General features: G+C 32.7%; 1 protein-coding gene across 1 annotated transcript in view; it reads right to left on the bottom strand.

Moving 5' to 3' along the window:
- Positions 1-5,287: 5,287 nt before the first annotated feature.
- The window catches only part of CNBD1 (cyclic nucleotide binding domain containing 1), a 585,185-nt gene continuing 564,243 nt past the window's right edge, over positions 5,288-26,229 (bottom strand). The window contains exons 12-13 of the mRNA XM_025394780.1: positions 17,864-17,923; positions 5,288-5,440 (exon numbers count right to left, since the gene is read on the bottom strand). Of these exons, the coding sequence (XP_025250565.1) occupies positions 5,324-5,440; positions 17,864-17,923 (177 nt within the window). The 3' untranslated portion in view covers positions 5,288-5,323. The remainder of the gene's footprint in view (positions 5,441-17,863; positions 17,924-26,229) is intronic.

Below are 26,229 nucleotides of genomic sequence, written 5' to 3'. Positions count from 1 at the left end.
GATTGAGCTCAACATTACTGTGTGACATTATTCTATAATAACTGATTTGTAAAATTTTCTATTTTGGTTATTCTATTTTTAAAACTATCTAAAATCTTATAGACAGAGACAAGAAATAAGTTTTAAAAAATGATATCCTAAAAAAATATAAAGAGAAAAAACAATGAGTTCCTAAAAAGAAAGATGAAAAGAGGACAGGAAAAAAAAGAAGAAATAATAGTTTATTAGAAATGAAGAGCAATCTCACTCATAAGCGGGAGCTGAAAATGAGAACATGTGGACACAGGGAGGGGAACATCACACAATGGGGCCTATTGGGGAGTGGGAGGCTAGAGGAGGGATAGCATTAGGAGAAATACCTAATGTAGGTGACAGGTTGACGGGTGCAGGAAACCACCATGGCATATGTATACCTATGTAGCAAACCTGCATGTTCTGCACATGTATCCCAGAACTTAAAGTATAACAATAATAAATAAGAAATGAAGAGCAATGGAGGTTGCATATAAGTAAAGGGGTTTTCCCCCATTTTTAAGCCAAAAATCATTCAAATGGGGCACTCTGGTGGGTTCTGGAGTTTTTCTGCTTGAAGATATTCATAAAGAAACTAATAAAATATTTTTACAAAGTATTTCAGATGTTTACCTGCCTAAAGGCGGGCAGCTTGAACAGAAAATTTCTCAACGCCCTTATATATCTTTTATCTTATAATTCTATAATTTCATGGTAATTCAAACCACTTTATACTGTCACTATTCTCTATTTATGTGAACAGGCATCAACTCCTGTATCTTATTTCATTTATAATACAAGAGCTTGAAAAGCACCTTCAGACAGCAATTTGTACATGATCTGATATATTTTTACGGTTTTGTAAGCATGAAAGATTTAAAAGAACTGTACCAAGGGCTGCATTATTTATAAAGGGAAGGTATGAAACAGCATGTTGTAAAATAAATTAAAACAGAAAAGCAGTAGAATGCTAGTAAAAGTCTCCATTTTTACTGTATTTTCAGACAAAAAACAAATCTAAACTTGGAGATGGTGATGAAGGATCATATGAACTTCCAGCAACCACTAAGAAAATTCCTTTGTTATCATAATGAAAAAGATCACATGATATACCCAAAAACTGCTTTATTTTCACGTAGGGACATACTGAGGCCTTGGCAAAGTAAACATCAATTGGTTGGTTTACTATGGCCTAGCCTTTTCCTTATGCTTCCTGTTAACAACAAATTGAGAAACAAATTAAGCAGCAAAAAAGAACTTTAACATTTACTAAAATACTAACCTATGTGTGTCTCCATTTCCTTATCTGTAAAGTAGGGAATAATAATGGAACTTACTGTATGAGGTTGTTGAGAGAATGAAATGAGTTGATCCATTTGAAGGCTCATAAGTGCTTATTTATGTTAATTATTACTATAGCAAAGACTTTCTTAACCGATCACTGATAATATATTAACAAAATTAACCAATGTTCTCCACATCCTATGTAAAACATAGTAATTAATACTATGACTAAATTAAACCGATTTAATAAACCAAAGCAAACTAAAGTGTATGTAGATAGAAGGCTCCTATTACACTCATTAGAAAAATCAAGTAGACTTCTTTTTTATTTGATTTTGAAAAAAGCTTAAATGTTGTACACAGTGCTTTTGACTGTAGTTCATGCCAGAAAGAAGACACACAATGTCAAGTTCCCAATCTGATACATTAACATCTGACAAATTAATATGCAGTATATGTTTTAAGACTATAATGTTTAAGATACATGTATATATAATTTCCCATAATTTTTAAATTTAACTTTTTGCATTAGCTGATTGTATGCTGATGTACATTATCTAGTATAGAGGAAGATATTAATAACAAAGAAAGCAGAGAATAACCAAGGAAAGAAAACATTTGGCTAAGTTAGCGTGATTAGGTTGCAGAACAAAAGTGCAAACTTTGTAATGCATGTAATACATTTGCAAATAAAAAATTTGAATACTTAATAAATAAATTAATATTATCAATAAAGAGAATGCTATTTACTTGGAAATTTTGCTGAATACCTTTGATATTTTTATAAAAATGAATTGTGATATTCTAAAATATTGTTGCTTAAACCAGAGAATACATTTAGATGATTTAGATGAAAAAATTCCTTAAAAATAAAGATGCTTTCTGCTTTTAGATCACATTGAAAATTTCTTTAAGTTCTTATTCTACTTGAGTTTTTAAAAAAGCCTTGGACATTGTGCACAGTGCTTCTGATTGTAGTTCATGCCAGAAAGAAGACACAGAATGTCAATTTTCCCAATTGTGGGACTCATCTAATACATTAACATCTGGTAAATTAACATGCATTATATGTTTTAAGATTATCATGTTTAAGGTATATGTACATATAATTTTCCATAATTTTTAATTTTTAATTTAGCTAACATTTTGCATTAGCTAATTAATTACTGATTTCAATTCTGTTTGAAAGAGGGCTTACAAAGTTTTCTTTCTTAAATTGGAGTAAAAAGCATATTAATTTCCTTTATATCATTATTTTCTCCTGCATTCATGTATTTGAATATTTCATTAAATGTATGTGTGAATGGGAGACAGGGGAATGGAGACAGTGCTAAAGGAGAGGATTCTATGAACAGTGAAGTTAGCTGAGGGTTTATGATTGGCAAAGAGGGATTTGGAGGTTTTTATGGCTGTAGATCAGAAGACTCAGAGTGCTGAAAGTTTGTATGCTGATGTAGATTATCTAGTACGGAGGAAGACCTTAATAACAGAGAAGAGAGAATAACTAAGGGAAGAAAATATTTGGCTAAGTTAGTGTGATTGGGTTGCAGAACAAAAGTGGATTGTGTATTTGACTTTGATAGAAGAAGGATACTCTTTGCTTTAACAAGAAATGTAAAAACAAAATTCCCAGAAACCTATCTATCTGTGTCTCTATCTACACACACACACGTTATTTATAAATAACACAATTTTTGGTTTCTATCTCCAGCTCCATCTGGAGCTCCAGCTCTAACTTATTTGAAAACAATTAAAATCTGCAACTGGATGAAATTTGAATTCCTACAAGATTCCAAATAGATCTAGTTTCCATAGTTCTCCACATTTTGGAGTGTCCTTTGTCAGAATTACATATGGATGAACAGAGTTAGAGATAAGTTTGACACATATTATCAGAAGATCTAAGGATATTTGAACTAATCATATTTTCTCATCATAAGTGGTTAAATGGTCAGTATATGTGAAAGCAACTCAGTAGAAACAATTGAATCCTCTTGCTTCCTCTCTACCTATGATTGGCCCAAGCCCTTTCAATGTTTTCTCCTAAATATCTACAAATCTGTATTTACTTATCTAACTGCACTAGCATGGCTTAGTTCAAGCTCTCATTTTATCTCACTTGGGTGATTGGTGTGGTTTTCTGACTGTGTTCTTGCCTCTAGTGCCTCCACTCTTGTGATCTTCTGAAAACATAAATATAATGGCATCATTTGCCTATCTAAAACCATTCTGTGACTCCGTGACATGTAGGCCTCACAGGACAAAACCCAAGACCCCAATATGGCATATATGGCTAACCATGATGTAGGTCTCACTCAGGACAAGCTACATAATTTTCCCAAAGCAATGAAAATTGTATATGAAAATGTGGGCTGGGCGCGGTGGCTCATGCCTGTAATCCTAGCACTTTGGGAGGCCAAGGCGGGCGGATCATGAGGTCAGGAGATGGATACCATCCTGGCTAACATGGTGAAACCCCGTCTCCACCAAAAAATACAAAAAATTAGCCGGGCATGGTGGCGGGCACCTGTAGTCCCAGCTACTCAGGAGGCTGAGGTGGAGCTTGCAGTGAGCCAACATTGCGCCACTGCCCTCCAGCCTGGGCGACTGAGCGAAACTCCGTCTCAAAAGACAAAAAAAAAAAGAAAGAAAATGTGGGGGGTGACATTATTAATAAATTCAGAATTTCAAGGTGGTGACAGAAAATCATTCAACCTAGCATGAGGTTTTCCAAGCACAAAACCCCATGCTATCGAACATGGTATCATAACCATGAAGCTGGTCTTGATCTCACCACTTACCACATAATCTTTTAAAATTTCCTGACAAGTAGCCTCTGGTGTAGGAATTGCTGACAATCATGTGTCACTTTCATACGTGTTTATACTGCTTATGAAAGTTCTATGTGTCATAACTTAGTATGATTTTAGATCAAATTATATTTGTTTGGGTTACAAATGTTAAAAGAATTTGAAACAATTTTGTATTTGAAGATAGTTAAAATGGTCAAATGGTGTTATTAAATGTTTTATTACATAGAAAGCATGTAGTGTGAAACTCAGTTTGAAACCCACCCTAATTAAATTGAGAAATTAGAAAAATTTTCTGCCTCTAGCAAGGGATGATGAATCAAATTAGATTTTTATGTTTCTGTTGATGTTTTCATCTCTACCATCTCTATCATTATTTATTCTTATATTAGAAGTTTTCCAGAGAGTGTATGGATAAGTTATAACTGTGAAGCATTAAATCAAGTCTAACCAGAAATAATAATTTTGAACATCAAATGGTTAAACAATATGAGATATTATAGGCCCTTTAATAGAAGGACATGTTATAGGAATTGGAAGGACTCATGACATCAAAGAAAACGTATCAAAATGGTGATGATAATGATTGAAGAGTTATAGTAGCATTAATTTTAAAATAGTCTAATTTAGAATCATGAGTAAGTTTGAATTCATGAAATAACACTTTTTTTGGGTATTATATTAGGTAGACATTCTCCCTGCTTACATATAGCGTGAAGTGCATGGCAAATAAATTTTGCTTTGTGAACAAGTCTAACATAAGAAAAACTGTTTTGTTTCATAGTTTTGAAAAGCAAAAACAAACTAAAAATAGTTTGAAACAAAAATTGAAACAAAAATGTTTAAATTTTATACTTCCTCTAATAAGCCAATGAATGTTATTTTATTTTAATATCTCTAGTTAGGATTTACGCATCAGAAATCATTTTACTTAAAAATCTTTGGCCCTTTAAAACTTGTTGTTATTGAAGATATTTTTATCTCCTTTTATGATACAAGGCCTTAATAAAGGAACTTGAAAAATTAATAGAAGAAAAATTTAGTTGTCTAAAATATACGTAAAATTAATTTATATAAATAAATTAGTAGGAAGTTAATATACAGGAAAAAACAAAGGTTAAGGCAATTTGGTAGACGGTTATAGTAATTTCAAATAAAAAACTAAAACGATTCAATAATGCATGCTGAAATCCCCAGCTTCTTACGAGCTGGTATTTTTAATAACTGACTAAGGTGTCCTTGAGGTTCCTAGGAATGCTGGTCCAGTAATGGTCCCATTTTCCAAAGCCTGGAATAATTCCATTATAATACAAGGAGTTTTTCACAGTCTTATCCTGGAAAAAAAGATTGTTAAAAATAATTAATCCTATCATCCTAAAACTTTAAGGCTTATAATAGTATTATTAGCTTGAAATCTATATATAAAGAAATAGAAAAAAAACAAAAAACAAAAATTCACAGAACTTCTAAGGATAGAATTTTCACCTTAGCAAAATATATAGAAAATATAATTTTTATATAATTTTTTATTTAAGAAACTATTTCTATGTTTATATCTATAAATTATTTCTGTATGAGGCTAATTTTTAAGTTTTAAAAACAAATATATGGAGAAATATGAATATAATTTTATGTTAATAAAGCATGCTTTTTTTCTGAGATCCTTAAACTCTACATGTGGTATTTGGTTTATCTTCCTGTTATTGATACTGAACAGACAACAAGAAATTATTTGCCTTATTTTTATATTTTGCCAAGATAATAAATTCTTTCAATTACTGGACTAGCTTGCACAATCAATTTAACATTTGATGCCTTCTCTTTGGGACTGCCATATGGGTACATCTCTATGGTGCCCCTGCATAGAAGAGGCTTAGACTTCTCTGCAACACTGATGCCAAGGGTAGCTGTGTAACTTGCTTTGGTCGATGCAATGAGAGGAGACACGTGGTGTGCCATTTATATGAAGCAGCCAACAAGCCTTTCCTGCACTGTCTGTCTTTTCTCCCCATTAATGTAATACTCTGCATCCAAGCACGATGCAGTCAACCATCGTGCAAGTGACAAGTGAATGAGAAGTGAATCTTTGTTGTTGAAAGTAACTGAGGTTTTGGCAATCATTTGTACTATTGCAAAATTTAGCTTAATCTGAAGAATTACATTAATATTTTTGAAACATATCTTGTTCTATACTTGATTTTGTTCATATTTACTTTATTTGTAAAAACAGATAATAAAATAAAAGCCATAGGGAGTAAAACACATTTATAAATAAGCAGAAGAAATGAATTTGTATTGATTGCCTACTGTCTCAACCTCATAACCACCCTGAAACATGGGGAGTGTCTGACTGATTTTTAGATGAGGACGCTAAGGCAGTTTTTAATTAAAAAAAAACTCTAGCTGACTCCTGGGATAATAATAATTACAATGTCAAATGTATGTATATATAATTAATACATATGTAATATGTAATATATATAAAATTAGATTTTAATTTTTGGAACAGAAATATTTTGCAACGAATGCCCCATCAACAACTATGAAATCAATTATATTCATGTTAATATGAATTTAATTGAGGGATAATATACTTAAGCTGAAGCTGTATCCAGCCTCATAATGAATATGGTACCTATTATTAGAGCACAGTTTTGTGTTTATTACTGCTTCTAGTTCAGTAAGCTTACACTGTTGTATGTAGTATGTTAATTTACCTATTATACCACATTTCTCCTTTTGAAGGATTGATACACTATTTTTTGGACTTAACATCCTACCATTGGAGTGTTTTTCCATCCAATTGGTCCAAAGGAGAAAGTTACATATGAAATTTCTTAACTTTTTCCCCACAAAACTTAAGTAATTAAAACAGTACTATTTAAAAACAGAGACAATGACTCTCTGCAGTGAGTGGATACTTAAAAGTGGCAATCCAAATAGTTTAGGATACATTTACATTACTTTTCTGTAAACATTGAAAGTGACAAGCAGTCTTAATATATAGACTTACAATAAAGAGATATATGATATCATACAGATATAGTGGTTTCTTGAAATCTGAACATACGGAACCTATGAACAGTGTTAAGCAGCCTGTTGAGTCATACAGCTCAACAGTGTTGTGAAGCCCAGATTTGAATCCGATTGAGTCTTCTTTTCATGTTCCCATAAAATTAAAAGCTCTGACTATAGCATGATCCTGTTTAAGTAAATAGCTCAAAAAGCCCACAAAACTTATAATCTAATAATAATAACTGAAAACAGGAAGAACTGTGTTGACCAAAAGAATAGCAGAATGTCAGAGAAATATATCAATATGGAGAATATAAATCACAGATTCAGAAGCAGACACCAATAGAAGTAACAGGTTTTTTGGAGAATTAATGTCAAACTCATTTATATTTCCATATCTTTTATTTATATTGCTATACTTGTAAAAATGATTGGCAATAACATACAGTAAAAGAAACAATAAAAATAAGAAAGACCAGTAAAGCCAGGTAAAAGGACAGAAGAAAGATAACAATAAAATAAGAACACTAGTTTGACAGAAGTTACTGTACTTTAGCACAAAACATAATTCTGACTTCATAGTCAAATTAAAATGATATTCTGTAAATTTTACACCTCCCATTTCTTAATAAAATTAATCTATTAAAGTTAGACACCATTGATAAGATATAGATAGAATAATAATAGTGTTTCAGGGAAAGTAAACTTATTCAGTGGTTCCAGAATTTACCCTACTATTGAATACAAAAAAGTAACATTACTTTTATTTTTCTCAATTAAATTTAATCTACTCCAAAAATTCACTCTCTGGACTTATAGGAAATTGAATTTAGTCACTCTTAGATATCACTAACATTCTATTCACAATAGTGTCAATGTTATGAGCCTGATGTAATTTAAGCCTTTGAGAAGGCATGCCTGGTTTCTCTGCATGGTCAATGAAATGCTTTGCTTTGAGACCACTCATCTCTTAACTGCGGGTGGCCATCCTCATAAGATGTCATTGTCTGCAGTCGACCCTCTCCAGGTGCACCACGAAGTAATTTTCTCAGAAGTGTGCTGCCTCAGTGGGTACTATGAGGGAGCTGGCACAGGGCCTCTCTCTTGTAGAACATATGAGATCTCAATTCCTCTTGAAATTTTGTGAGAAGCTCTTGAGATAACCTTCTTTTTCTTCATCTTCCACCAACTACATACACGCTTTCCTATATCCTCTCCTTCCCTGAATTGATTGTAAATATTCTCCCACTAAAGTCCCATTATAAAGACAATGCTTTTGGGAGTCGGAAAATTGGATGCGGTATTCAGTTTATTCTTTTTATGCTTACTAATTTATTTTGTCAGATACACTTTTTTTAAAAAAAAGGTTAAGTCTTAAGGATAGTCAGAGTTAAGTTTTACTGATTTGTTGCTGGTGTTATGTCAGACTTGGAATTATAGCATTTTACTACTTATTCTGTTTACACCAGTAAGTTTTAATTATCGAAGACAGAGAAAATGGAAAGATTAAAAGAAAATTATTCTTCTCCCAAAAATAAGGTGCTAGAAAATGGCCTGAAACATATTAACTTGTCTTATACCACCATCCATTCTCTTTTTTTCTCTCAATGTGGTAAAATATACATAACATAAAACTGACCATTTTCATTCTTTTTAAGTGTGTAGTTCAGTAGTATCAACATTGTGGGGTAACCGTCATCACAGTCTACCTCTAAACTTGTCATAGTTCCAATCTGAAACTCTCTACCCACTAAATAATACTTCCTCATTCTGCTCTCCCCTCAATCACAGATAACCACCATTTTTCCTCCTGTCTCTGTGAATCTGAGAAAGATTTGACTCTTCCAAAAATTTCATATAAGTGGAATCGTACATATTTGTCCTTTTGTTTCTGACCTATCTCACTTAACATAATGTCTTGATGGTTGATCCATGTTAGAGCGTGTATCAGGACCTCATTCACTCAGTTGTATTCAGCTTATTTATTTAGCTAGACAATATGACTATGTTTGTTTGGCAACAAAGTTAAGAAAGGAATTAGAATTAATGAGCTTAGTGAACAGCAAATTAAAGCATATCTTTTGAGAGAGACAGAGAGGGAGAGAAAGAGAAATGGCCTGGGGAGCAGACAGGGAAACTGCAGAAGCTGATATTATAGTACTTGTATTTTTTTCCATTGCACTGGAAAATTAATTTGAACACTTTTCAGCACTTCTTCATTCGTGGTTTACATTGGACACAGAGCTTTTTAGATTTATTGCTTGGTTTGAAAATGGACAAAAACTTTATAACAGCCTCCCTATCCATCCTCTCTTTTCCAAATCTTGTGAAAACCAGCAGGTTTTTCTATTAAACACCTAGTCATGTGAATCCTGTAAGAAGATGTCATTGTTATAAAACAATATAGTGAGTGGTGAGGACAAAGACTGCCAAGTTAAACACAAAGGGTGAAAAATCTGTCCACATGTTCCCACACCCTTAGACACTTATTCCAGCGTGAATTGCCTGTGAGTTTCTTATGACAAAACTTGGCCCACCAGGCAGTTCATCCTCAGAAGGGCTCAGCTCTCTCCAGAAACTGCATTCATATTTCCCAGATGATTATGGCTTTTATCAAAAGCAGAAGTTGAAGAACAGGAAAGCTCAGCATCAGAAAAGTAGTCCAGCCCTGAGGACGAGTTTCACCTGCAGGCCAGTAATGGTAAGGGCTAGAGAGCAAGGCAGTTGTTGGGTTTGGGTGCTCAAAGATGGGAAAAGGCAGTGCTTATCAGATCACAAATGATTTTCTTATTCTGGAAATAAACAGCGTATTTGCAATCTTAGTTTATGTTTTTTGTCTTTAAAATATATAAGGCAAATGTATCAATAAATGCATAGTACTCAGGACAAAAATAAAGTACTCTAAATGTGTGCATAATATTGGTATAGCTATAGATGTGCCTCTACCTATAGGCCCATAATATATATATTTTAATAGGTATTTGTGAATCCTTCTTATAACTTTCTTGCATATACAGATAAACTTATTGGAAATTTAAAGATTACCCAGCAGAGGTAGCCCCCTGCTGCAATGACCAGTCCATGCAGCCCTAACTCTGGAAAGCAGCACTTGTCAACTTCATAATTTTTATTGGCTACATAGGTATCTCGTCCCACCATGAGGATGAGATCAGAAAGCCTTTTTCTTGTTGATGAGCCTACCCTGTGATTGCTGTTTTGTAAACCCACCTGCCTGTTTTGATACTTAAGAAATTACATTGAGTCTCAGGGGCCAAACAGCATTGCCACCCTTTGCTTGGGGTGTACGTGGTGACTTCTAAATTGCAATTTGTGCCTATCAAAATATTTCATTTGTGGCCTGGCTTTGCCTTTTCCATGCTGAATCATGCTATATAAAACCATTTGTCATTTTTTCCTTCATATGTATGTCAGACTTGGTTTTCTAAGTTCAAAATATTCAACCAGACAAACAATAAACCCTAGAGCATTGTCTCCTTACAAGGCCTTTAAGCCTTTTCTTCCACTGGGGCTTAATATCCTGGCTTCTCTCCTCAATATTTGTGGTAATAATGCACTCTCCATTTCATATGAAGTGACTTTCTAACTATCACTGATTAAGCTGTTCTTCCTCAGTGCCCTGATTTATATCCCTGAATTTTTCATCCTCCTACCAGTGATAAACCAAAACAAGCCCTTTGCATATAATGAATTGGCCTATGTACAATGCAGATAGATGTGTTATATCATTAAACACTGTGTTAAATAACTCTTGAATTACAGTTGAACTGAGGAAATACTTACATCCTTATATTAGGAATCATGGAAGTTATTTGGGGTTTTACATTGAAGGAAGAATCACAGAACGATATATATTCAAGATAAGACAGTACTATTCATAATGCACAACATCAACATTAAGGTTTCTTTCACAAACAGAAAAATAAGGGAATTACAAATGCTCCCCGTAGAATGCAGTTCCTTGATTATATAATGTTACCACTCTACAACTTCCACATCATATATTAAAATCTAAAAAATTCTAAGCTCTGAAAGAAAAAGCTGTACAATAGAAACGTCCACATTTAAGATGGGTTGCGGTATAAAACAAGAAGCAATAAAGCTACAAAAATAAAACACCTCATATATAGTTTGCTCTTAGTAGGCATATCTTAAATGTAGTATTGAATTGAAACACATTTTAATCTGATAGAAAAGTGGTGAATGTGAGAATTTAGAATTATCTGTGTCTGTGTAGAGCTTATATGCCCAAATATCTCTACAAATAATTTAGTGGGTCTGATATATATGTCTATTCACATACATGAAAGAAAAGAGGGGAAAAAGGATTATCAGAAGTATTAAGCAAATAGAATAAAAAAATAAGTTATTTTAAAATAGCCATTGACTATAGGTTTATTCTTAAGATAGTGAAGGAAACTCAGATAATTCAAAGGAAAAACTGTCAGATGAACCCATTATTTTGCCTCATATTCCTAGTTCTTTTCCTTTACAGCACCCTTTAGAGCACATCTCACAATGCTATATATACACTTATTTGGGGATACATAATTTTTGTAATTTTTATCTTCCCCATTAGATAGACCCTGAAAATCTATATAAACAGGAAGTGTTTCATTTTTATTTACAGCTGATTACTTAGCCAGACACAGAGTAGTGCTCAAAAAATACCAGTAAATTGTATTAAAGTTTTTCTTCTTTTTTACATTTCAGGAAATAATAACTCATCTGTTTTTAAATAAATGTTGTTGTGTATATTTAAGGTTTAACAACATGATGTTATAAAATACATATAGACAATAAAGTGGTTACTATACGGAAGCAAATTAAAATATCTATCATATCACATAGTTACTTTTATTTTTGTGACAAGAGCAGCTAAAGTCCACTATTTAACAAAAATCTCAAGTATCTCCCAATTTTATTGCCTATAGTCCTCCTGTTATACATTAGCTTTATAGACTTGTTCATTCTACGTATCTGCTACTTTGTGTCCTTGGCCAAATCTCTGTTTGCTATACCCCTAGCCCCACCCATGGACTCTTCTATTTTCTACGTGTTTTGAATTATCCAAGGATTTATTCATTTTCATCATTTAACTCATGTTTACTGAAGGCCTGCCTATGTATCATTTCTGCTTTTTATACTGTACATGCCTCTATAAACAAGATACCTTCTCTTCAAGGAGCCTAAATTCCTAACGTTCAGAGGAAGAGACAAACTGAAGGACAAGTTTGGCCCTGAGACAACGTTCACAAAAAGATGAGAGGAATGAAAAAAAAGCATCAATTCTCCATTTAAAAGCTATAGATATAGCTTAAGTAATTAATGATGAATATTTCTTTTCATAATATTCTCAATGGGAAGAATAAGCAAATGTAAATTTTATGATAAAAAGATCAACCAATAGTTGGTATAATAAGCAAAACAAAATTTTCACTGTACAGTAATATATTTCATTTCAGTCATGAAGACTAGCCTGAGGCATCAGGTCAATTAATGTAATAACTTGGTACATAGAGACTTAGCCATAACAAGTAAAATTTAATTTAGTGGTCTCATGCTAATCATCAAGGGTTCAGAAGACAGCAACAACATAATTAAAGAGAAGGAAAATAGAATTTATGAGGTTAACTGAAGGAACTACTGCAATATAGCCCAGAAAAGGAAGGCTAAAAGATGTTTAATTTCATTTTTTTCTAACACTTGAAAGAATATAGAAGAGGTATGATATTAGGGCCAAAGAACTGGTATGAATGTTAATACAAGTGTGCTAATAAAAAATGTGCAACTAGGGAATTTGGGTATTTTATATTTATTAACATTTTTTCCATAATATTATGTGATTTTTGCTCTGGAGTTATGGACAAGAAATAATTAACCATAGGCTATAACATAAATGAATAGAAAGTGCTCTGTTTTCTCTGTGATTATTTATTTATTTATTTATTTATTTATTTTACAGAGATGGCGTCTACTCTGTCACCTAGGCTGGAGTGCAGTGGCATGCCCACAGCTCATTACAGTCTTGAATCCTGGTCATGTGATCCTCCTATCTCAGCCTCCCAAGGAGTTAGGACTCTGGGGTGCTCCACCACCTGGTTGTGAGGGTATTTTTGTGGGGTTACTTGAGTTGTGCTTTTGTAGCACAGATTGGAGATGTGCAATAAATTGTGACCATGCTGTCTCTTCTTGAAAAGAAGTATCAATAAATACTTTAAATAGGTTAAAATAAGCCTAATAAACTGCAACAGATACCATTAATCATTTAGTATGCCCACTAAAAATTAGACTACCAATTTTTCTCACTGGACTCCTTTTCCTAAATTCACAAAACCATTTAATGCATGAGAAATTCATAGCTAAATACCAGAGCTGAGTCCATGATTTGTACTTTTATTTCTGCAACCTATTGAATATTTACATTAAAAATTTCTGAATACAGTTTGTAAGCTAACGCGGAGTGATTACTTCAGGTATTTTGAAAAGTAATTTCATGCTCATTTTTTTCTAGTGGTTTTATATGCTTTAGTTTCTTAACACTAAAACGATTTATTCTCTGACTCACAATTCTACTCTGATTCATACTACTTTAATATTTCATTCAAAGATGATTAGATTAACAAAAAAACAAAAAAAAACTTATTCTGAATACAAATGAGTAAAATAGATAGATGTTACTGTTATCATCCTATCAATTTTAGTTCAACCTGCTAAAATGACTCAACTATTTTAAGATTATGAAACCAAAACGTGATAAAAGCATTAAACAATTTATTTCTCAAAGTAATTTTTTTCCAGTTCTATAGTCAAGTTAACGTTGAGTCGTTATTAGGTTTCCCTGTGTGTTCATGGTTATTTGATATTCTATGGTCTCTGTTCACAAGTACCTTAAAGTATATTTTAAAAGATAATGGGAGGCATCTATATAAAACATTAGGCAATATTAGTTCAATACATAACCAAGTGCCTAATTGTATATTATAGACTATATTTGTTCACTAAGAGAGGACGATTAGTGCTAGTGAGGGGCAATCAGGGAATGTTTTATAAAATATGGAGGATGTTGTAGCTTGAAAGAAAACTGGAATTGGTTGAAGAAAGACTGAAATTGGTTCAGAGAAGTCAAGGAAAATACAAATAACAGACTCAGAATTTGTGCTGGAAGAGTAAGAAAACTAAACTCAAGGCTGGATGTGGGTGGCTCACGCCTGTAATCCCAGCACTTTGGGAGGGCCAAGGCAGGTGGATTACGAGGTCAGGAGTTCAAGACTAGCCTGGCCAACATGGTGAAACTTGTCTCTACTAAAAGTACCAAAATTAGCTGGGTGTGGTGGCGCGTGCCTGTAATCCCATCTACTCTACTTGGGAGGCTGAGGCAGGAGAATCGCTTGAAGCTGGGAGGCGGAGGATGCAGTGAGCTGAGATCGCGCCACTGCACTCCAGCCTGGTGACAGAGCGAGACTCCGTCCAAAACAAGAGAAAACTAAACTCAATAGGATGGTCATAAAGGCAAAACTTTGGGAAAATTAAGTGCAAAAACCTGAATGGTTCATTGAAGAGTTCAAACTTGCTCAGAAGAGCCAAAGAGTTGATTACAGACACGAATGCAGGGACATCGGGTAGCAAGACTGCATGGTATATATTCTCTAAATGAAAAAATAAACAAGAAGCATAGGCATCAAATACTGTTCACTGGAAAAGTTAATTTAGGAGAACCAGCAAGAAAATATAGAAAGATTATACTGGCAAATCCAAGATATGTTTGTGTTGCTGTTAGCAATACAGAAGATATTGTTGCTAGTAATACTAATCTCATTAATGATATTTTTTTCTCCAAATTTCTACCTTTTACTTAATCTTCCACAGTAGGTCTAAGTGGTTGCCCCACCTCTCCTAACTCCACCCCCACCACAGGTGCACAATCTCACAGGAAGCCCTGGTGGGTTGGAGTGGGCTCGCAGTACTGTTAGGGCTGACACCTTGCATCTCTTCCCAGCTGCATGTAAGTGGCTATAACGGGATTATTTACAACATGAAAACTGGAAAATGCTACAAATCAAGAGTTTTGGCAGAGTAAAGGGAAACAGTTTTGTAAACATTGATTAACACACCACTGTGCACAACTATGTATTTTACCATATTCTTTTCAATTTTTTCTTAGTTACAATTTTGGTTCTCAGCTTCTTAGTTTTTACGAACCAATGAGAAAAATGGTTATAGAATATTTATACTGCTTAAGGCTAGTAGACTAGAAAACATGAACATGAAAGCTCATAATCTATTCTTGTTAGTGGAATGTAATGTCCACAGACTATGAAATCTGATGGAGTTACTCTCATAAAAATGTTTTCTAAATGCCTAGTTTTTCCAATATTCCCTGATGGATACACTATGGGAAGAAAAAAAATCAAGATTGACTTCCATGATAAATCTCTGGTGCTAGAACGGATATCCTGCAAGAAGCAGTCATCAAATACCAGGTAACAAGACATCTTTAACAAGAATTCCTGTTTCAGGTAAATTTACACAGTGGGCAAATCATCCAAATTTTAGGACTTGGGATAAGAGCAACAATCTTCAGACAAATCTCTGCAAATCACTCTTCATAAATTGCTTTCACAATAACTTTAATAAATCTGAGATCCTGATATATCCAGCTAGGAGATCACTGAATCCTTTTGTAAACATATGATGACACTGTGACTGACAGCAGGGTATCATTAAAGAAACAACTGCTTGAATAAAGGAAGAAACTTGAGCTCCCAGATTTGCCAGGAAACTTACTTCCATATAGATTGGGGGTGACAGCAACAAAGTTATTGCCCATTTTTTTCTGTGCCACTTCAGAAGTAATAGCATCTACAGATGATAGGCATGTCATTCATTCATTTACTCAACATAAAAATTAAGTTCTTATTATGTGGCAGGGAATGCACCTGTCACTATCTGTCGCCTATTGAAATTATAGTCTATTAGTGAAAAAGACAATTAGCAGTTACAAATCAGTTCAAGGTAAAGGTGTTTCAGACAAGAGAGAGAATGTCCTTTTAGGGAATTGAAAGAAATTCAGTAGGACAGGAGATGTTGTTAGGGGCAAAATTAATTACCAAACTGCATGTAATTCAAAAAACGAAATTGGTATGTTTTCTTAAGAAAAATAGGAAAGTATAAAATATTTTCTTTATTTAATATGACATACAGGAGTAAAGAAATGACATTTTATTTTAGAAGGAACTAGAATGTAAAAGGAACAATATGTGTATATTTCAACAATAGGCTTAGGCTTCATATTTTAGTAAATTAATATATTTGGAAAAATGCAGATCCCTGATGGGAACTAAATAAGTCCTCTAGACTGACAATAATATGTGTAAACTCATAAGAATTAGCTTACCAGGAACAGAAAATTAGAAATTTGTCAAGGCAAGAGCAAACTGCCCTTCTGCCAAAGATTGCATCATTGCAGATGGTTATGTAAGGTGGTGTTTTAACATGGGAATTCATCCCACTTTTTGCTTCATTGTCTGCCTCTTAACAGAAACAAATATCTGGAAAGTTTTCCTGCCCTACTTTTTCATACTAAGTCGGTGAATGTCCCTACACTTTTCTGCACGCCCATGACACAAAGAGAGGAAGAAGCTTAAAGCCACATTGAAGATGTGCAGCACTTACCTATAGTGTTCCAGGCTCAGAGCCCAAGGTGGAGCTGTTTGAAAAACGATTACCCTTCTATTTATCTGAGGAGTCCACTGGAGGATATTTGTTTAAAAGAATGCCCTACTTAAAATCTCTGCCTGCCATTTTTAATTTCTGTTGATGGTGTGGTATCTCATAGATATTAAGCTACTGTGTTAGCCAAAAAATTAAAGAGAAGCTGTTTCTTTAAAAGACAATATATTATCTTAGCTCTTTATGTTGTATTCCTTTTGTATTTTCTACTACATGAGAGACTGTATTTCTCAGCTGCTTAAAAGTCTCCAAGTTATCTTTATTTTTTTTCTCAATATATTCAAAGATGTACTTAACTGAGATCTTTAAAGAGTTCCACCCACCGTGTGTATCTTACAGAAGGTGTTGGATAAGCAATGAAGACATGAGACATAATGACAGTGGTGATGATGATTCTGGTAGTCAAATTTTCAAAGTGCAAAAAATGTGGATTAATCCCATATCAGTATTAAAATCACCATAGTCACTATTTTTTTCCCTTGACATGCACATTACAAAATAGTTCATTATTCTCGCTTGCCAACTGCATTCTATAGCAGAAAGCACTATAAAATTGTGACGAGCTCATACTTTCAATTGGGTAAACCTGAGTCAGATTACTGGCAGTTTTAGTAACTACTTATGTTACTCAGACAAGTTCCTTAATTTCTCCAGTCCTTAGCGGCCTATTCCATAAAATAAGAAAAGGAACAACTATAGTTAAAGGCGCTGAATGAGACAACATACATAAACTGCTTAGCATATTGTAGGTACTTAATGCATTTTCTTCCCTCTAAATTTGGAGGAAAAAATGTGGACTTATTACAAATTTATTTTACATGCTCTTTTCAGATATAAAGGACTAAAGAATATGTTTTCAGTAGAAATATATTCTTTAACATTCATTCATTATAAAAGTTTAATTTCCCTTAATATTTATATTTATCACTAATTTAATATATTCTAAGAATAATTAATTATACTATTTATTTTGTTGGTATATATTATTATACCTTGTAATCTTTCCATTCTTTTTGTTGTTCCTTTTTCAAATATTCATTTTTGACATCCTCCTACAAAGGAATACAAGATTAGATTGAATAAATGAGCCCTTTTTCCAATTATTTAGTATTCTATACCATGGATTCTTCCACTAAATTTATAATTAAAGCAAACCTTGACATGTTTAATTGTGGGCAGCTGGAAAATAACAGCAGAGGCATTGAATAGGCACATGGTAAAAAGAAATAGGATAACTTATTGGAACAACCCAAAAATGTGAAGAATAAAGTGAAACTTTCAGAAAAACAGCATAAAAAAATAGTTGTATTGGTACTTATATGACAAATTATCATATATAAAGAATTTAGCTATGTTTATATAAAGCAAGACACACCCATACCCTCCCCACTCCAAGTACATACAAGTCTTCCCAGGCATTCTTGCATCTTAATAACACTACCATTTTATAAAATGGAAACAAGTTAAAAACAGAGAAGTGAGATTTTTTAAGATTTGTTCCCCATTTTAAAATTAAAGATTTGGCCAACATGGTCTCTATATTGCTATGTGACACTAAGATCATTATTCCATTTCTTCTGTGTATATCATCCTTTTTGTTTTGCTGTTTTAAAATTCAAATTGCAAACATGAGTGAATATAAATCTACACATAAGTTGAATAAATGTTTATATACTATACATACAAAATTTCAAACCCACAACTTTCTTACCAATAATCTAACACAGAGCTTTAGTTCTCAAATGAAAAAGGGCATTTTTACATTTTAGAAGGGTGTGATTATGCTTCTACTACATTTTACATATTTTAGAAGGACTCAATTAAATATATAAATGTAAAAACAGATTTCTTAAGCAGAAAAAGGAGTACACTACTTAACATTCCAACTATTCATATAAAAACCTGCAATAGTACCTTATGGCCTGTTGATGATCAAAATAAGTCAAATGATAGTGAATCTGATTTCAATACACTGTCACATATAATACAAATATAAAAGGCATACAATGTACAACAGCTTATTTCTCTTCTTGAATATGGTCTGTCACTTAACATGGTAAGTTTTCAGCTCAACATGACAATAACTTGTCACAGTTAATTTTTAAAAAATCAAACAAATTAATAGAGGGTAAGCAACACAGACTATTCAAGAAAATATGAATGAATTCAAACAACACTATGCATAATTTAAATATTAGCTAATTCTACAGACACATAAGTATCTGCCTGTGTTCACAACTTACATATGTTTTTTAGTGTTTGAAAACCAGTTTACAGTAATTCCTGTATGATAAATACTGAATGAAATCACTTTTGTTTTTTCTCAGAGACTCATCATAGGTTGGCATTTTCTTTTAAAATTATGTCTGTAATAATTCTCAATGTGAAGGAAACTTTAGGATTAATTATAGTGGATATAGCTTTTTTGACATTATTATTCCTCAAACAAGGACAATTTACTGGATAGCTTCACATTGTAGAATAACTAATGACCCCATCTCTTTTTGGCACTCCAAATTAAACATCTTTCAATGAAAACAAAAAACAGATGTTCAACATTAGCAGATGTCCAGGGTGACACACTAAACATATGCAGGGAGTGGAAATCCTAGCTCCACTCACATGTGTGAGAAATGCTGACCAGTGCATGGAGGATTTCCAAGCACCATCACTTGGTTTTGTAAGAATAGAATTTCATTCATGTATTAGATAATGAGATCCTCCCACGTTCCAATGTCTTTCATGTGCCAAATCTATTTTTTTCAACAAAGTGTAATGATCTACTAGAAATTTTAGACCACAGTTTTCTTATTTTTGCATTATGTCTACATAAAAGAACAAAATAAGCAAAGAACTATAATATACAAAAATAATTTTTCTGCACTATCAAAATAAATTCTTAAATTTATCTATTTTCCTTAAATTCCAAGTGGCTTCCACCATTATTCACTTTGAGCCTACTCAAATGCCATCTTCTCAGTGTAGATTTCCCTTGTTCAATTCAGGCAGAATCTCTGAATTGAACTATCTATTTTTCTCCCCACTAGAAGCTTTGTGAAGGCAACAAGTCATCTGATTTATGATTCTATTTCCAGTGCCTAGAATAGAGGAGGTGGCAGATACTCAACAAATTACTTGTTGATTATTTGGAAGAAGATATAAACGGTCATTATTGCCTCCTCCCTTTTTCTATTACTTTACTTTGGGAGTTTATGGGAGGTCATTCCTCACCAATCAGTGCCACAGTACTTTAAATAATGTCTCTAAGGTTTTTCCATGTTCTTACATGTAACAGTTTGTTATTTTTTACAAATGAGTAGTATTCCAGTATCCTCATGAACTTCACTTTGTTGATTCATTTTTCTGTTGATGAATATTTCTGTTTTTCAATTGTTCTATTATTAAGACTTAGACTGCTATGTACATTCTTGTAAAAATCTTTTGTGTTTCTTTTTGACACTTCTGTTAAATATTTAGGAATGGAGATGCTGAGCCATAGGGTAGATGTAGGTCTAACTTTAAAGGAAATAGTCAAAGATTTCTCCAAACTTGTGTAATTTTATACTAACATCAGCAATGTAGAGTAGTTCCAATTGCTCATCACCTCACCCTGTCACATGCCAACTTATGACACCAAAGTTATAATTGCCTATGTTTAGTTCTGGAATCTTTATGGGTCTGCACTTTATGTGCAATGTGTTTGATCTGTCTTGAATTACTATTATATTATTCTTTTTTTCTTAAAGTGAAGCTAATGATTATTGTTCATTTTTCCCATGCAAAAATATTTATTTGTATCTTACCTCTATCATATTTAAATTTTAGCCATATTGGAAAATATAAAATAATATCTACCTGTGGTTTTAAATCAAATTTCCCTAATAATTAATGTTGTTGAACACTACTTTATGTGTTTACTGGACATTTTCATATCTTCTTCTGCAAAGTGTCAGTCAGGTGTTTTGCCCATTTTATAATTGGGTATTTTTCTTACTACTGTTGGTGCATAATAGTACTTTACACATTCTGCATACACATCCTTATTCATATTTATGTACTGTGAATATTTTCTAAGACCTTTCTGCTGATTATGTTAATCCTGTCTTCTTATGAGTAGATATTGATGAATCCCACGGTGTACCTTAAGAAAATTTTATATCAGTGGCTTTTTTTTGCCCTGCCAAAGACATATTTCCCCACACCAAATTCATAAATATATTCTCCTATGTTTTATTCTAGAATCTTTAAGTTTCTGGGATTTATGCTTGTTTGATAAGTCTTCCTTTTTATAAAGATAGAGGTTTAAGTCCATTTATTTTCCATAGAAATGTTTTGTTATAAAGATTATCCTTTTCTCTTTGAATTGACTGGAGTTTTGTAAAAAATCTATTAAGAACACAAGTGAGTCTAGTGTCGTACTATATTTGTTCCATTATTTTACTTGTCTCTGTGTATGTCAATATGAAATTTTGTTGATCATTGCAACTTTATTGTAAGTCTTGAAATAAAGGGCGATTCCTCCAGTTTTGTTCTTTTTCATTATTTATTTGATTATTATGCATCATTTGTCTTTTCCCTTGAATTTTAGAACAGCTTGATGGTTTCTTCAAAATAAACATAGAGAGTGATTCCTTTGTGTTCATAAATAAACTTGGAAGAATGAACATCTTAAACATATTAAGTCTGTTAATCCATGAACATGGTATTAATTTTCATTTACTTCAGTGCCTTTAAGTTCATGTAATAATGTTTTCTAGTTGTCAGTGTAGCCATTATATACCTTTTCTTTATATTTATTGTGAAGTTTTGCACATATTGTTTTAGATTTAATCCTAAATGTTTTATGTTTTCTGATACTACTCTAAATGTTATCTTTTTTCCCAATTGTTCTTTGTTATTACATCAAAATACAACTGCTTTTCGTATATGGATGTCATAGTATCATTTGAGTAGGGTATTCTACATATACAATTGTGTTGTCTGGAAACAGGCAGTTTTACTTCTTCCTTTCCCAACTTTATGTTTTTAATTTATTTTTTTCTTGTCTTTTTGTGCTGTATTGGCTTCCAGTGCAATGTTGAATAGAAATGGTAACAGTCTTGCCTTCTCTTAGGTGAAATGAGTTTCAACATTAAGTGTAATGTTAGGTTAAAATTTCTACTAACATTTATTGGATTGAAAAGTTCCTTTCACTTCTAAGTTTCCTGAGAGTTTTTGTCTAAAGATTGCTTATTTTTTCTGCAATCTACTGAGATGTTCATATGTTTTTATCTTGTATTCTGTTAGTGTAGTGAATTATATTGATTGTTTTAAATGTTACAACAACCTTGTACTTCTGATAAAATGACACGTTAATTATATATCATCCTTTTTATACATGGCTAGATTTGACTTGCTAATATCTTGTTAAATGTTTTTATGTATCTTCAAGAGGGACATTTCTAATTTTCTTTTCTTGTAATGCTATTGTTAGGTATGAATAAGGGTAATGCTAACTTCATGAAGTGTGTGATATATCCCCATACACTATATTTTCTGAAAGAGTGTACATTACTGATATTATGTCTTCTTTGAATATGTGATGAAATTCATTATTGAAGACATCTGGGCCTATAGTTTACATTGGGGGAAAGTTTTTTATTATTATTATTACAAGTTTAATTTCTATAATAGATGTAGTATCACTTAGGATTTTTTATTTGTCTGGTTTTGGGTATAATTAGCTCTTTTTTTAATATAACATTTTTTCATTATACTTTAAGTTCTGGGATACATATGCAGAATGTGCAGTTTTGTTACATAGGTATACACATGCCATAGTGGTTTGCTGCATCCATCAACCCGTCATCTACATTAGGTATTTCTCCTAATGCTATCCCTCCCCTAGTCCTCCACCCCCAGACAGGCCCTGGTGTGTGATATGCCCCTCCCTGTGTCCATGTGTTCTCATTGTTCAACTCCCACTTATGGGAGTGAGAATATGCAGTGTTTGGTTTTTGTTCCTGTGTTAGTTTGCTGAGAATGATGGTTTCCACCTTCATCCATGTCCCTGCAAAAGATATTAACTCATCCTTTCTATGGCTGCCTAGTATTCCATGGTGTATATATGCCACATTTTTGTCCAGTTTATCATTGATGAGTGTTTGGGTTGGTTCCAAGTCTTTGGTATTGTGAACAGTGCTGCAATAAACATACATGTGCATATGTCTTTATAGTAGAATGATTTATAATCCTTTAGGCATATACTCAGTAATGGGATTGCTGGGTCAAATGGTATTTCTGATTCTAGATCCTTGAAGAATTGCCACACTGTCTTCCACAATGGTTGAACTAATTTACACTCCCACCAACAGTGTAAAGGCGTTCCTATTTCTCCACATCCTCTCCAGCATCTGTTGCTTCTTGACTTTTCAATGATCATCATTCTAACTGGTGTGAGATGGTATCTCATTGTGGTTTTGATTTGCATTTCTCTATTGACCAGCAATGATGAGAATTTTTCATATGTTTTTTGGCTGTGGTGTGCTATATTCAGGAGACCCATCTCACATGCAAAGACACATATAGGCTCAAAATAAAGGGATGGAGGAATATTTACCAAGCAAATGGAAAGCAAAAAAAAAAAAAAAAAGAAAGAAAGAAAAGCAAGCAAGCAAGCAGGGGTTGCAATCCTAGTCTCTGATAAAACAGACTTTAAACAAGCAAAGATCAAAAAACACAAACAAGGACATTGCATAATGGTAAAGGGATCAATGCAACAGAGGAGCTAACTATCCAACCAATACAGGAGAACCCAGATTCATAAAGCAAGTTCTTAGAGACATACAAAGAGACTTAGACTCCCATACAATAATAGTTTATGGTTGATCATATAAAAGTAGAGATAAATAAATTTTTGCCAAGTTCATGTTAAACAATGGGTTGTTTTTACAAAACAAAAACAAAAAGTCATTAAAAAATGGGGAAATTCTAATCAACATTGATATTTTAAAGTAACAAATGTCTTTTTTTGGCAGATGACATGTTGTAATAGCTTTATTCAAATTTTGTTATATGAAGTTCTCTACATAAGGCATTTTCATACAAAATGCTTTTTCTCCAATTCTTATTTAAATAAAATTAGATGATTTTAGTACAGTTATAAATACAGGAACTATAAAATAATCTAGAACTGACGATATTGATTCTACTCTTAGGTAGCAAATGTTAGTTAAATAATTTTATTCCTATTTAAAGTAGCCCAATCATCACCTACAATTCCAAGTCTCTCACAAAATATGGTCTCTGAAAAACATGAGGCACCTGGAGGAAAATAAATAAAATGGTAATTGCATATACACTTTAAAAAATATACAGTAATTGTGAGTGAAATATAATAACGAAAGGATAGATTCTGATCATCTAAGCATAGCATTCATGTTCCAACAAAGCTGTTGCATTATCTGACAGATTAAAAAGTCATAAATAATAATAAAATTGTATTGTACTGTTTCTTTGATTTTATAAAGAATCTCCATTTAGAGTATAATTAATGAATAAGACAGACAAAAAGGCAGACACACAGAGACAAAAATGAGAGAAGTTACTTAAAAAAAAAAATACAGTAGAATCTTTCATTCAGCAAAAGCGAAACATCAAGTAGCTTTTAAAATAATTACTCTAATCTGAAACAAAGAAACATGACTTTTGACCCCAGTATTTGTACAGAAGAAAAAGGTAGGAAAATAGAATATTTGAAACCAAATCTTAGATACCACTAACTCTAGCTCTACATTATTTGAATTCCCTCTATAATAGTCCTCACATATGGCATTACGGTGCCTGCTTGAACACTTCCAAAGGATAGGGTATTACTACTTCACAGGTGAGTATGGGCCAGTCCTGGATAGATAGGTTCTATAAAATGCTGTCGATAGTTACTTGAAATCAAACATCACAGAACTTTTAACCATTAGTCCTTATTCTGTGATCTAGGAAAATGAATACATTGATACTTTCTGCATGAGAGATTTTAAAATATGAATGTTGGATATAATGTAATCCATCTTATTTTCTCTATTCTGAGCATCTTTCTATGTTTCAATCAATACTCTGATATTTCCAATTAAATTACTGGTTCATCCCTCTAAAATGCCTGTGCTATTTCTAACCAGAAAAATACATGTGGAATGAGAAACTACCTACTTGGCATTTATGATATCATGTTTAACATAGAAATAATGCAGTAAAAATAACATACAACAATACTGAAATCTGTGAACCTCAGATCTCTCATAGAATTCTGAATAAACATATCTTTTGTTCATATTCATTACATATATTTTTCGAAAGAATGATGACATTGTTATCTCATGGAATTTGGCAACCTCAGTTTCTCAGTAATATATACATGTACACACACACACACACACACACACACATATATATATATATGACATAGAGTTATTAGGATTTGGATTACCAGGCATTTTATGTGCAGTAAATTATTTTAAACTTCTTTTTTACAGTAAAGATAGTGAAAGTAATAGATAAAATTCTCTAAGTTCTATGATCCAAATACTTTGCTTCTCTAAAAACTGTTCCTACTTATCATTTGATGATGTGGAATAAACTTTGGAAAACATTCTTGTAGTTTCAGAAAAACATACCATTTTAAGTAAATCATTGTATGTATTTGCAAAACCTAGTATTAAATTCCATCAGTATTCAGACTAACATGTTTAACCAATGTTTTGTTGCTGTGAATAAAAATAAATTGATTTGCTTATTTATATTAGAAACGCTGAATGAAAATGGGAAAAGTGAGTACCTGTGAACAACAAAGAAAAAGTTAGATGTCAACCTTTGCCATTTGAATTGATACACCTACTTACTCTTAAAGAAATGCCAAGTGTACATTTCCACTCAGAACCATATCCAGAGGAAAGCTTCCTCAAGTATGTAAGTGTTCCTGCTTAATTAGTCCTTGACATCTATTGTTCATGAACCCTAAGCTGGAGAGGGTTCATAATTCTTATGAACATTCATTGAGATTCCCTCCATTCATTGAGGGAAAACATTCATTGAGATACCTCCAATTTGACATGGCTAGCAGAATACAATGACCATATTTCATTGAAATGGATGAAAACGTACTAATATAAGATCAAAATGATAGCATGTTGGTAAGGAGGGGAGAACAGACCAGTAAGATGTTGTATAAGACAGAAAACACATGAAATATGATAAAGATAATGATAATTTCATTTTGTAATTTTAGATAGGAAAAATAATACTTTTCCTAGAGAAGAAATATTTGCTTGGGAGATCAGCTAGTTAATGAATATATTAGGTGGCATCTGCAAATATTTCTTCATGC

Source organism: Theropithecus gelada, chromosome 8 (assembly GCF_003255815.1).
Source record: "Theropithecus gelada isolate Dixy chromosome 8, Tgel_1.0, whole genome shotgun sequence".
NCBI classification, from domain to species: domain Eukaryota; kingdom Metazoa; phylum Chordata; class Mammalia; order Primates; family Cercopithecidae; genus Theropithecus; species Theropithecus gelada.
The sequence above is the reverse complement of the archived record's forward strand: the minus strand, read 5'-3'. Positions and strand labels throughout refer to the sequence as shown.